The 14728-nt window shown below is 36.5% G+C and overlaps 1 protein-coding gene across 1 annotated transcript in view; it reads right to left on the bottom strand.

Moving 5' to 3' along the window:
• The window catches only part of LAMA2 (laminin subunit alpha 2), a 485095-nt gene that overhangs the window by 168432 nt on the left and 301935 nt on the right, over nucleotides 1-14728 (bottom strand). The window contains exons 21-27 of the mRNA XM_079780407.1: nucleotides 12702-12882; nucleotides 9783-9919; nucleotides 4968-5204; nucleotides 2853-2996; nucleotides 2005-2184; nucleotides 1708-1896; nucleotides 1493-1626 (exon numbers count right to left, since the gene is read on the bottom strand). Coding sequence (XP_079636533.1) covers nucleotides 1493-1626; nucleotides 1708-1896; nucleotides 2005-2184; nucleotides 2853-2996; nucleotides 4968-5204; nucleotides 9783-9919; nucleotides 12702-12882 — 1202 coding nt within the window. The remainder of the gene's footprint in view (nucleotides 1-1492; nucleotides 1627-1707; nucleotides 1897-2004; nucleotides 2185-2852; nucleotides 2997-4967; nucleotides 5205-9782; nucleotides 9920-12701; nucleotides 12883-14728) is intronic.

Raw genomic sequence — 14728 nt, 5'->3', positions numbered from 1 at the left:
GAAGAGACTTATGAGGAAAAAAAAAGGCAACCTCACAGTATAGGAAGATGGAATCTGTGGAAGAGAGGCAAGGAAAGTAAAATGAAAAATGCATGACAACATTGTTTCTATCATTTCCACTAACAAACGTTCTGTGTACTACCAAACTCTTTTACTGCAGCCCAGCACAATTTGCAAAATAATATGTTTGCACACTCAACACAGTTATTTGCTATCTTCCAGGCGTATGAAAGAAAATGATTTTTTGGGTTATATGGTTAGTTCAGTGTAAATATTTGAAATAATGGTATTTTTATATTCCTTGATTTGTCAATGAGAGGTTGCATAATTTTTTGTTTTGTTTTGTTTTGTTTCCCTGGACTGGTCTACAGATTTCTTATACAAGACTATTTTCAAATATCTATTGATTCCATATTCTCACAGGGCATAAGAGAGAAAATGAAGTGCCAGAGAACTGAAAATTTGTATATGAAGTCAACTCAACTTTCTGCCTCCATAGTATGAAACCTAATTACCTCTGGGTGGTTCTTCAATTTATCTTATTGGATAACTTGCCCCTTCAACTCAAGGAACATGGCTGTGTGTGCTCATGATGTTGAAGTCTCATGGCATCTCCATCATTTGTCTGCTCTTTATTACATAATTTTTAAACGTATTCCTTGCTATTAATTCCTTTTCCCATGGTCTGTGAACATGCTTACTTCTCTTTCAAAGTAAACAACCATCCCTTGAACATTGATATTATTTCATTCCTCCCTTTTACAATTATGTTTATGGAAAACATTAGTCTACACTCACTATATTAGGTTCAATGTGTTCCATTTATTCCTCAAAACTTTGAGACTTAAAACCCCACTAAAACTGGTATAAAGAATGTCACCAGTATGATTCTAAGTGTTGTTATCAGCAAGCCTCATTTTCATTGACCTCTTTGGATCATAGGAGAACATTATAGCCCCTGATAGTATTCCCATCCTTTGGCTTCCATCATTTATTCTTGCTGTGCTATTCAATGTGATTTCCAATCTTTTCACATCATGATGCACAGGGAAAATGACAATATCATATGGTACACTGCGGTGAGATGAGGAAGCTCAGGGGTCAAGGAGTTAGGACCAAGTTGTCTCTGCCTGGTGACCCTGAGGGTTTAATGAGGTTATTTTCTCAGCAATCATGCAGCCTATTTATAGCACAACAGTTAATTATCTCTACCCTAAAGGACATCTCTTGAATTTCTGACTGGCATTTAAAACAATGTGTCAAAGGTCAATTCAACATTTTCCCCCTTCAACGTGCTTTTCGATCTATTTTTCTTTTTTGGGAAATAGCAGTAACTTCCACCAGGTGACCTAAAAACCTTTTTAAACTTTGTCTTCTATCACCACACTCTAAAAACAAATGCTTTTAAATCTTTCTTGTTTGATGTCTTACTTATCTTCCCTATAGACTCTAGAATAAGAACTTAACTTGGGTACTTTCTAGTATAGTTTACCTGCTTTGTCTCATCACATTTCCATAGGTAGCCTTGATAAGAATATAGTGAATGTCATATAATACATCCAAGAAGTCTTTACGGGTCACAGTTCTACTGACTCGAGGATCATCACCATAATATTTCCATTCTCTCTGTTAACAAGAAAATAAACCACTGATGAAACTGATTGTAAAACCACTGACATCCTTGCACCAAACAACTAATACCCTTACCTCTGTCATTTCAATTTCATGCCTTGTCAGTTGGCCAATTAGAGGAGCGGCCATATGCCTGATGATAATTCTAGCATGCGATGGAGTCCCACCTCGGATGATAACTTGAGGCTTATATGTAGAGACACCTGTCTCTTCTCGAGCCTCAAAATAGATGGCATACTTGAGTTTTCCACCATAGGCCATCAACTGACAAAATAAAATGAGGAGCGATGAGTTAGATAAATATCCAAATGAAGTGATTCCAAAAACATGTTTTACTTTGTTCTCATGTGACTTCAAAGTTCTTGTCCTTACCTTCTTTCCTTCAAATTGTTCTGGCAGTTTCCAATAAAAAGGCTCCAAACGGAGATCTTGTCTCACCAGATCCATGTGGGCAACAATCTCTGGATCCTGAAAAGCTATGCCTTTGGTAGTTGTGTGCTGCAGTGCCTCATCCACCAGGGGCAGAATGGTCTGCTCGGGCTCCAGGGACACCTGCAAGGGGTCAGACCACAGCAGGAGGCTGAGCTCAAGTCTTAGGGGCACTCCTTTAAAACCAAGTTACGGACTGCATGGCCATCTCGTGCCGATGAGCTGTCTTCGCAAGAAACCGAACTAGTGCCTAGTGAGCAAGTCAGGCAAGGGAATGCATCTTTCTGACTTGTTTGCACAGGGAAAACCATGTGTGTGAAAATCGGAGCCTTTTACATGAAAAGGTAGGAAAGGTAAAAGGGACGTGTAAGAAAAAAAATACATGTTTTCATGCTAAAAATCTATGATTCTCTAAGGCTGGTTGGAATAAATGTGCAAGCCTGGTGTTCATTTGTGTTGCACGAGCACAGATCAAGTTCATGCTCTGGTGCCCTCACTCTTCAGAATGCAGCTTCTTCCCATCCCAAACATGTTTCCCTTACAATGTTTCCCTTTCTCACTTGGCATCTATTTCTGTATCAATGATAAATGAACTATTTTTAAGGAATATTAAAAAAGGCGTTTACATCAACCCTCTAATGGCACATGGCCCCTTCAGCATTTCTAGATGTGCGCAGGGGAAAAGGTTGCTTAAATGTTTTGCCATTTCCTCCTCGCCCTCAGTGGCTGGCTAAAAGATGCCAGCAGGGCTAACATTATACCATTTCATGGCTCAGCAGGTCCTTACTCACCCACGCACGGATCAGGCCTTTCGCTTCAGAGCACTGAGTAGTGGCTCCGAAGCAATAGCAGCTGCTGCAGCCAAGTGGGTTCTTGGCATCAAGACCGAACGTGCCGGGCTGGCACCTGTCACAGTGGACACCTTCCACGTTCACCTGACGAAAGATGAGAGCTCCTCAGTGTTTTTAACGGTGAAGTTACGAGAGTATTAAACTTGAGAATGAATAACAGGGGCACACTTTTAAAAAATTAAACAAACAAAAAAGATCACCAAGTGTTAGATTACCAGCTCAAATGGTACATGTAGATAGTCTCATGAAGGGATGAAATCATGGGTCTAAAAATGCTTAATTTATACATAAGTACATAATCAAGGATATTGTATAATTTGTTTTTAAAATCTAAGCAGCACATTTTCTACTATCCTGCTGTTAACAATATGAAAGAGTCGAGAAATTCAAAAGCAAAATAAAACATCAATTCCTAAACAGTGGTGTGATGCAAAAAATAGATGCAAAAACAGGATGTTAAAATGTAGATTTATATAATGATTATTATATAATGTATACATACTCGTATAATGTATATTAAATATAATGTGTAGTCACAATTATATGTAACTAGAGGCCTGGTGCATGAAATTCATGCACAGGGAGTGTAGGGGGTGCCCTCAGCCCAGCCTGCACCCTCTCCAATCCGGGACTGCTGGTTCCTAATCGTTCACCTGCCTGCCTGCCTGGTTGCCCCTAACTGCCCACCCCCTGCTGGCCTGATCACCCCTCACTGCCTCTGGATGCCAGCCTCATCGTGCCTAACTGCCCGCCACTTCCAGCCAGGTTGCCCCCAACTGCCTCCTCCCTGCCGGCCTGGTCGCTCCTAACTGCCCCCCCACCCCTGCTGGCCTGGTCACCCCTAACTGCCCCCCTGCCAGCCTGGTTACTCCTAACTGCCCCCCCTCCTGCCAGCCTGGTCACCCCTCACAGCACCCCCCACCGGCCTGGTCACCCCACGCAGCCTGCTTGTTCAGTCATTTGCTCATCCCTTGGGCAGCCCTGGACAGCTGGGCAGCTGGCATCTGAGGCTTGCCTGCACCTCGGGCCAGCCCTGGGTGGCTGGGGGCTGAGGGGACTAGGGGACTCCAGAGGCAGGCATGCGGAGTGCCGTGCACCTGCCACCCCAGTGGGGCTGAGGGGACTGGGAGCCGCCATCTTGTGGCTGTGGGCGCCGCCATCTTTGAGGGCATGACAGTCAATTAGCATATTCCCTCCTTATTGACTGTGGGCGCCACCATCATTGTGAGGGCATGACGGTCAATTAGCATATTCCCTCTTTATTAGATAGGATATGGCAGCATTGTACTTTGGGTTTTGTTCAGGGCCCTCAATGGCAGAGGCTGCACTTTTCTTAAATTCTCAAGATTATTTTAACACTTACTCCCTGTATTTCATCCTCTTGTTTCTCTGTCCTCTTTGTAATGACTTTTTCTTGAAACGATATCTATGACCCAGTCTTAGCATTTATACTAAAATTAAATTTTCAGATATATCTAAGAGGGAAATAAAATCTCTCTCATCCTTTTTAATTGGCTGTTTTTCTACACCATTTAACAACATTAATGAGGGCTGAAATTTCCACATTGTCACTGTTTGTAATGTCAGTGTTTATATGTGATGAAATTTTATGAAACCTCACAGCAGTAAATATATTTTTCAGTGTACAGTGGTTGCAGATTAATTTGGGGAGTAATGGCTTTTTATAAGCCTTATTATTTAGCTGCGATTTTTCTCTGATGATGCTTAAGAGAGTATATTTTTTTCTCCTCCAGATTATTCTTATTTAAGCAAAGTGGACATGTACAGAATAGTTTACTAATGAAAATATGTCCCATCTTCCCACTAGAAAAAAAGAAAGCCTTTGGTTAAATATAAGTTCTTAAAAAACTGTGTTTATCTATATGCCAATGAACATACATAAACCAAAACATTGCGTCTATCAATGAGTTTTGGTTTTTCTGTTTGTTTAGCTCAATGAAGCAGGAATAATGAACACTGACTAAAGTTAATATTACTGTGCTATGAAAATAAACTTGAGGCCAGTTCTCCTTAATGTATTTTGGCAGCACTTACTTTACAAGTGCACTGCCCAGTCTGATCCATACAGGCGCATTTTTTGGTCTCTAAATCACAGGTCGCATCATCAGTCCCGGGCAGGAAGCAGTCACAGGGGTCACAGTGGGGGTAGTTCCAGTAACCTCGACTGCACTCTGTACATTTTGTACCAGAGAACTTTGGATGGCAGCTGCACTGGCCCGTGTTTATATTGCATTGGAAATCCAAGGATCCCACCGTGCTACAGTTACATGCCTACAAAGAGATAAAAACAGCAACAGTTAACACCATTTCCTGGGAAATATCTTAAAATTTTAATTCTAATGTTTCTATGCTCCCATTAAACACATATTAATCATATGTCTATTATATGCTTTTGTACTGTTCTAGTTTAGTCACTTGGGAAACATCAGTGAACATAACACTAAAATTGCTTCCTGCATTTGCTAAAATATATGAGTGTCCAGAAACCATATGCTATTGAATAAGAATGAAAATGTACTTTCTCTGCCTTTTTGTGGCAAGGAGGAATTAAGTATGGGTTTTCTTCAAACCCTTTTTGTTTCAAAGACGGGACTTTAGACAAAGTCATTTTGCTTTATCATCTAGTTTTTATAGCATTTAAGTTGTACAGAGACATACTGTATAGTTTAATGGAGGGAGACAAGTAAATATATAAATAGAACACAATGGAATAACATTGTAGAATAGGGGAGATGCAGAATGCTATGCAGACATATAAGGAGCACCAAACTGGATGTGGGGAAGCCAGGGAGGATTTAGAAAAGTGATATTGAGGTGTTGTTTTTGGCATTTTGTTTTTCAGACAAGCCTTATTTGAGATGCTTTGCTGGTAACTTTTGTCATTCATTCAGATATAAATATGACTTTCTCTTTATTTATACAATTCAAAATCTTGCTAGATTTTTTTTTTAAAGTTTGAGGTTGTTTTAATTAATTTACCAGACATGGTGAGTTACTTTAGTTTGAGAACAAATTGTTTTTTGATTTAGTGCTATTTCTTCAAATTTGTTTTTGAATTTTACTTCTGTTCTAATTTACCAGTTTTGTTCTTCAGGATCACTTATAATTCTTAAAATACACCACTTTTTCCTATCAATCAACTCTATAACACCTTCATGCCTCTCAAATTTGTTCTCTATTTTATACCTCCCAGTTTACACAGTGAAAATTCTATTGTATGTATATACCACCAGTGTTTATTTTAGTTACACAATTTATTGCATGCTTAGCACTTTCCAATAATTTATATTTAAAAATATATTTTGATTTATTTCAGAGAGGAAGGGAGACAAAGAGAGAGATAGAAACATCAATGATGAGAGAGAAACCTGACCGTGGATTGAACCATGACCTCCTGGTTCGTGGGTCGACATTCAACCAGAGCCATGCCAGTTAGGCTCCAATATAATTTCTTCATTTTTATCTCTTCTTTGACTTCTGCTCATCCATGTGTCTTTTTATTTCTTATATTCTTTTAAATCTTGTGTCTTTTGATTTACAAAGCTCATATCTCTTTGTAATAAAAGTGCCAAGCATATTTCTAAAATGTCATTTAGGATCTTGGAATGAATACATCATTTTCAGACACCAGCTGTGCCAATGATCAATCTACTGTCTCTGAGCTTTAAATTCGCTCTCCCCTGCCCCATTTGTGATACCGTAGTTAGAACCTGTACACGTTTTTCCACAAACAGGTTGCAGAATGTTAAGCTTCGTCAACAAAGGGCACTGGAGAGACTCAATAAAACCACAGTGGTGGGAAGACACTTCTGTCCTGGGTTCTGTCTTCATTACTGTCATCATTATCATTTTTTATTGTTTAGCATGAGAGCCCAGAAGTTCAGAAGGATTCCAGCTGTGCCCTCAAAACCACTCTCTCCAATAGGCCGCTATCTGAGTAGCTTTGGTTTGCACGTAGCTCTGACCATGACAGGCTGTTTCTAAGTAGCTCCAGCATGCCTATGGCCTTCAACAATGGTGGGCAGCTTCCATAGACTAGCATTTGCCCACAAACTGTGTCGACGGTTTTGTTGATATTATTGTTTGTCGTACCACAGGCAGGTTGTGTGTTCCTGCGGTAGCCACCCTCTCTTTAAACATTTCTGAACCTCAGCCTTGCCGGGGTTGGGGAGAGGGAAGTGTGTGGCCTCTCCTAGCCCTTGATTCCTGTATGGTCCACCCTCCATAAGCCTAGAAATAGTAGCTGCTCTTTTGTACCTGATACTTCGGTATCCCTTATATCTCTCTTTTATCCTTTTTCAGTAACTTTTTTAGAAACTGCCTTTTACCAGTTAAGAGTCTTTATATTCTACTTTCCCTGCTTAAATAACTGGTGTGCTTTCTGTCTCCTAAATGGGTCCTTACTTAGGATCCAAGTGGGTACCACATCTTTCTGTATCTCAGTTTGTCACCATGCAGTGTTTATACTTAGTCGGTCACCTGGTTCTTTTTGGCGCTGTACTATTATTCTTCTCAGACATACAGCTCTATGGCAGACTCATATGCCTAGCAACTTGCCAAATTTCCAGATCTAATTCTGGCTGGATCTCACTTTGTATTTCTCACACGTTCATTACTCAGTTTAATTCTCATATCCACCACTACTGGGGATATTCCTGCTTCTGCTCCTGCCAACAGCAGTTTACTTATGGGACTACTCTTTCTAGAATGTGATATACAATCACCAGATTCCAATCTATCATCTCTTTCCTGTCCAAATGTCCTGTGAAATATCTTCCCAGATTCTGATGTTAAAATAATGCCAGGCCTTATTTTGGGTATCTTTATGATTAAGTATTTCTTTATGTCTTCATTGCTATCCAGTAAAAAAGGGCTGCATAAGAGTTATTACTAAAAGTTATTTTAAACCCGAACTGTAATATTCTATTACAAACATGGATATTAGTTTCTAAGGCATAGAATAACCTGCTGTCATCACTCTAAATAACTCATCCTGATAGAACATCATATGTAGAATGAAATTTCAAAATAAGGATGATTGGCTTATTCACGTAAATACCTTTTTCATTGACTCAAACAAAATGGGCTACAATCAGAAATAGAAAATTACAATATGAATGGAAACTATAATCATGCAGTGCATTTAAAAAAATGTCTGATGAGACATCCTTATCATTTAACTAAAATATAAAATGCTACCCAATATTCACATAATTCTTAAAGACTAATTGGCAGTACAAACAGACATTGGGACCTTTCTGAATCCGAAAGTATATCCAGGAAGTCATAGTAAAGACAAACGAGACCATTAACCATATGTTTATAGAGCACTATAACCGATATCAAACTTAAATCATAATTAGATGTAATGTTTCTTTGGCAGCAGAGGATTTATGCATGACTTCCCTGCTAGCAAGAGATGGCAGGCTTTGTATTCTACTCTGATAAAAGCTCAAATGATGTGTGTGCTCACACCTCAGCACTGAGAAATTACCCATGACGCAAAGAAAGGAAAGCTATAAATCTCAAATCACTGCAGATTTGGAGTATAGTCATCCAAGTATTTCAAATAGAACACATGCTCATAAATATTTGTGAGGGCTCTATGAATTTTTTTGGTAATTGCTCATTATGATGAGGTGTGTATTCAGAAATTTATATTTTTAATAATGGTTCAAAGTAATCAAAACACTTCAAACCACATAATTTTTATTCAATAATCACTATATAATGTTATCAAATTTACAACTACATTTATTTATCTATTTATTTATTTAAAATATATTTTTATTGATTTCAGAGAGGAAGGGAGAGGGAGAGAGAGATAGAAACATCAGTGATGTGAGGGAATCATCTGTTGGCTGCCTCCTGCATGCCCCACACTGGGGATCAAGCCCACAACCTGGGACCTCTCAGTCTATAGGCCAATGCTCTATCCACTGAGCCAAACTGGTTATGGCCCTACAACTACTTTAAAAAAAAATTAACTTGGTCTATATTTTATCCTGATTTATATACTGAACATTAGGTATCAGCTTCAATTTCAGGAATTTCATGAGAGTTTGGACACATCATTGGATTTTGTGGCTGGAATGGAACCCTCGTAAGTTTCGTATGCCTTATTCACGAGTCCAGGGATAGGGCAATGCTTGGATTCAAAGTGGAAAATGCAAAAAGTCCGTCATAGAATTTTGTAGCATTGTTCATAGTCATTTAAAATTTTGGAACTCTGGAGGAATTTTTGTTTTGTTTACAAATCTGTAGCTCTATGAATCTACAAACTGGATAGTTCCTCCACCCTGATGCTGGGTATATGTCTCTCAATGTGAGTTTGGTCATGAAACTTTCTAAGGTCCATCCATGGAAAAAAATGAGGATTTTTCTAAGCTAAAGGTTGATAATATGACTCTTCAGAATCTTCTCAATTATTTTCTGGAAACTGAAACCTAGTCATAATTTGAGGGTAATTCATAAAGATTTTTGGCAAATTTCTTTAATTAGTTCCCAATTTCCTTGTACTTTTCAGATATATTTCATTGTGTTTGTTAGGCTCTAGCTGTTTCTATTTTATTACAGATGTTTTTGTTGTTCTTTCTGCACTCCTCCCTCCCCCCGCCCCTTTATGGTAAGTATCATGGATGAGGCTGCAAAAATGTGTACTTACTTCATTATTTTTCCCACAACTAAAATGTTAGACCCTGATCAATAGCTGCAATCACTCCATAATGATAGTTCCACATTGTTTTGCAATATAATATTGGATTTTGAAATGCCCAACTATAGAGTTCTACCAACATAAACAAATCTTTTTTAAAAAACATTTCAGATGAAATAAATCAATTCACTCACCTTACAACCAGAGATAATGCTGTGGCCCCAGGTATTAGGTACACATTGAGAACACTGATCTCCAATGGTATTGGGAGGGCAAATGCATCGACCAGTCTTTGGATCACAATTATTACCCAGATGAGAACAGTCACAAGCTTCACAGTTGAAAGGAGAAAAAAAAGTAAACATTTGATACTGTATGTTGATTTTATATTGTGATTTATGTTGTTTTATTTTCCATACTATGGTTAAGGATTCTTAAAAGTGAAAACTTAACTCATTTTTTAATATCATAGTACAGTGTACTTCACAGAGGAGTTGTTCAACACATATATGCCATAATTCACGTAATAATTTCAAAAGGTAAAGCATTTTCAAATAAGCTTAAGGAAAGAAAGAATTGGTGTATCAGATTCCATGTTAACTCTGTTACCTTATATCTAGACATTATAAAGGTCTGAATTTCATTTCTATAATTAAATTCATAATTAATTTTCTACACTGTATAGATTAACAATTCCTTCCTGTTGAAGACTCTGATTTGTAGTTAAAATCTGTAAGCTTAATAGGCTTCCTAAATTCAGTATATACTAACATATATCAGGACATTTCAGTTTTGCAAATATTTAAAAATAGTTAAATTACAGAACTGTATATATATAAAGATGCTTTTGAGTTTTATTTACCAACTGCCTTATTTCTTTTCAATAGATTTTGAATTTTCCATGCTATAATATATGAAGAGTACAAATTCAACCCTACCCATACACTATCTCAAAGAATGCAAAAATAACATTTGATATCTTCAAAGCCATCCAAGACAAGGACTGTATGCCTTTTATTACCTATAGTTTACCTAGGTACTGATAATACTTTGGTTCAGTGTTCCATATTAAAGAGGAGAAAGCAAGAGAAGAAAAAACAAATACTTGAATTAAAATAGAGGACCGATATTATAAGAAACCTTTTAATTGGTTATATGATGATTAAATCTTTTAAACAAAATACATTTGGGATATTTGATTAAGCTCACATTTTAAGGAATCATAATTATCATTGCTCACAGCATTTCATACCAGCTGTGAAAAATGTTTAGCACAATACTTGGCATAGGGTAAACACTAAATAAATGTTAGCCATTGTTTTTGTTGTTATTAATATTGCTGCTAATTTTCAGCCAAAGGATTTAGTTTATATATACCACTGATTAAGAAGAAAAATAGTGCATACTGTGTTTAAATTAATATACTAAAAAGTGTCTTGGGATGGTTCAAATCATTACCTGCAAATAGAAATTCTCTAAGTAGTTCTTCAATGGAATCATAACACTGACTGAATAGGAAAACTTGAGTAATTAACTACTTTTTCCTTGTTAAAAGAGAATGTTTACCACATTAATCATATTAACAAAGAAATACCATTCATAACAATAATAATAAACACGTACATAGAACTTATATGCCAGGAATTCCTCTAAATATTGTGTAACCATTAACTCAACTAATTCTTACAAAAACCCAGCAAGGTATATACTATTATTTTCTTTATTTAATAGATGAATTTTGTAGAGGCACAGGGAAACCAGATCATTTGGTTAAGTCACATAACTTGTTATATGTGCAGCCAATAAGCAAATCCAAGCTCTTTGGAGCAAATCATGCTCTCAAACATAATGCTAACCTGACTGTTTTGTGCTTATTCTCTGTTCTGTTTTTCTGTGTTAAATGCTACTAAGTCTGGAGTTCTAAAATGTTATCACTATTTCAGAATTTTAAAAAATGTTCTTGCTCTCATTTATAATTTCTGGTAGTGGATATATTTGAATATATAGTGCCGTTTCATGAACTCCTATTAAGTAAAAATAGTGAGATTTAAATAATAGAGTATATTTTAAAACGCAGCTTTAGTATTTTAGTGTGTACAGATATTGACTTAGAGATCACATGTAGACTCTTAGAGGGTCTACAATGATAACATTTAAAATAATTTATAATGGCTTAATTTACTATCACAACTGCATATCAAAGGTTTTTGAGAATATCTAAAATGTACTGGTTTTTAAAATAATTTCCTATATAATTTCTGGCACTTCTTACATAAATTCACTACAGCAGTCCATAATAAAGTCTTAAAATCTTACCATGTATTTATCATGATGCTGAGGATATGGGAGTATCATCAATATTGAATCAGTGAGTTTAGTAAGCAAAGGTTAATAGGCTGGAGTAAGGGTTAATTCAATTTAGTGACACATAAATCAATGCTAAGGTTAAGTCTTTAAATTATTTTGTGCTTTTCCTATTTTTTATATCATGTTTGTCAGAAGGCTGTGGCTGGGTATATGAGAATACTGCTTGAGGAAGTCATGGTCAGAAACCCCCACCTGCACTTTCCCATGAACTAACAAATATCTAGAGCCAATCTGTTTCTTTCTCAGAATATCACAGTTTTTAAGGCACCTGAAAGTAGAAGCAAACATATTTTTTGTAGCAGAAAAATATATTAACTCCCCTAATCCTTGTACCAATTTTGCAATAGGAAAAGGAAAAGTTGAGCTGTACTAGCTTGGGGGTAAAATTTAAACTAAGACAACGTCGGCACCAGAAAAATTGAACATTTGACTTTCGAGCTGCAGTAGCCTTTGAGTGACTGGTGAATGGAGGTCACAGTCAGGGAGAGAGAGACCCAGTGGAATTGGGATCTGCTGATGGATTTATATCGAGTACTTGCAAGCACAGTTTTGCATAAGGCAATGTTTCAAATTGCAGTGTATTTCTTTTGATAATTTATTTAAAATAAATAGATGTTTCTTATTAGGTTAAATATTTTATATCACATATTGGTTGTCCTTTAATTTCTGGAAACCCCGAGGAACAAGCTGTTACAGAGCCAAGAACCAGAGAATGAATGTGCCCTGCTGAGTCTTCAATAACAGACCTGTGCATCCTCCTTCTTGGAAGTTGAAATAGCCATGGGCACAGTGGTCGCATTTCTTCCCTGTCACTCCAGGCTGGCACCAACACTGGCCACTCTCTTCACAGTCGAATGATTTAGACCCAAAGGAGTTACAGTTGCAGGGAACACAACCTCTTGTCGACCCTAGGCCAAAGGTTTCGGGCTGGCATAGGAAAGGAAAGAGAAACGTTAAATTTAAATCAATTCATTCACTATAGAACAAGATGCACAGCACTAAAAGATCAGGCAGGAGAAAAAGGAGCCTAAGGGTTATAAAGGTTTCTTCACTGATGTTAAGACAACTGAGTTGTCATTCAATCTAATAGAAACCTTTTGTAATATCCAAAGATAGAAGTTCAATTACTTTGAAATTTCATCCAGATAAAGGCAGAATTAGGGCATTATTATCCAATCGGATATATTTTCACTAGCTTTTCCCTGTTCGTCCCAAGATTCTAATGGCACTGTGGAAATAAGCTACGGTTGGTATTTTTATTTTAATTAAAAATTTTATTTGCTTAAATCCTAATAATCTGCACTGATTACTTTCAGATCTTATGAACTCCTTCTACTCGATAATGCTTTCAATATTGTTACCCACAGCCTAAAATTAAAATAAATGATCTTCTCAAATATTTTATCTAACATATTTCATATATCCATAAATACTTCTAATCACCACTATAAGGCTCACATTATAATTTACAGGTTTTGCCTATACTGACAAATAATTGGTTTGACAAACATCTAGTTCTTGGGTTTCATCTTAACAATAGAAATCTCTCTATATAAAAGGCTAATATGCAAAGTGTCCCCTCAGGAGGTTGACCAGGAGACTGGGAGTTCGATCGCTCATTATGATGTGTGCTGACCACCAGGGGGCAGTGTGGAATGAAGGAAGGCCCTGGCCAGCAGCTGGAAGGCCCCAATCAGCCCTGATCACCGGCCAGGCCTAGGGACCCTTCACATGCACGAATTTTGTGCACCGGGCCTCTAGCTGATTTATAAAAACAGACATCAAAGATTAGGTAAATGAAGGAAAACTTTTATACTCTGAGATTTATCTATATGCACATCCCTTATCTACTTATAACAAGTAAGTTTCTATGGTTAAGTTTTCATTGCTAGCTTTGGCTGACTTTTTTGAAATACATGCCAACAGATCTAGAGTGACTATAAGAAAATGCTGATGAATTAAAAATTACGCCCACTAGAAAAATGAGAAGCACATATCCTATTTAAAGTATGTCAGGGTTGTCTTTTTAAATATAAAATATGTCACATTATTATGATATTTTAACCTAGAAAATTGGTCTCAGTCATTACTTCTTTGTAAAAATAATTCCCATTTTGGAAAATTAGACTTAATAGTTACTTCTTGGTAAAAATAAATCTTGCTACTTAAAGTGAGCCACTCAAAGAGAAATGTAAGCTGCATTAAATATTTTGCCATTATTGTTAACAGTATTAAAAATAAGTCCTAGAAAATAAAATCACACTAAAATTATTCTTTCAAAAGGACTGTAGCTATAGGTTTGTATTTTAAATATAAAATAGGTTGAATGCGTTTGAAAAATAATTTTATTTATATTTACTGCTGACTTTATTTTTATTTCTTGTTCTAATTCAAACTTCACTACATAATTAAAGAAGGAATTGTGTATCAGTTCCAAAAATGACTTAACACATGATATTGAAATTAAATTCAATTATAGAAAGAAAATTTAAAACATATAATGTTTTTATTCATAAAAATACTTCAGTATAAGATTCTTGATACCTGGCCTAGAGAAATACTTAGAAATTGGGAAAATGGTTAAAGTACAAGCATGCCCATTGCAATATTATTTATCATAGTGATTAACTGTAGAAGCATTCATGTTCAATGTTAGAGAAAATTTGAATAAATTTAATTATGATACATTCATGCTATAAAATGATATTCAGTCATTAAAATCCTGTTTTGAAGCAGTTTTAATGACATGAATATGCTTAGTATATAGCATTAA

Source organism: Cnephaeus nilssonii, assembly GCF_951640355.1.
Source record: "Cnephaeus nilssonii genome assembly, chromosome: 9".
Classification (NCBI taxonomy): Eukaryota; Metazoa; Chordata; class Mammalia; order Chiroptera; family Vespertilionidae; genus Cnephaeus; species Cnephaeus nilssonii.
Note: the sequence above shows the minus strand (reverse complement) of the source record. Positions and strands in the feature narration are given on the sequence as shown.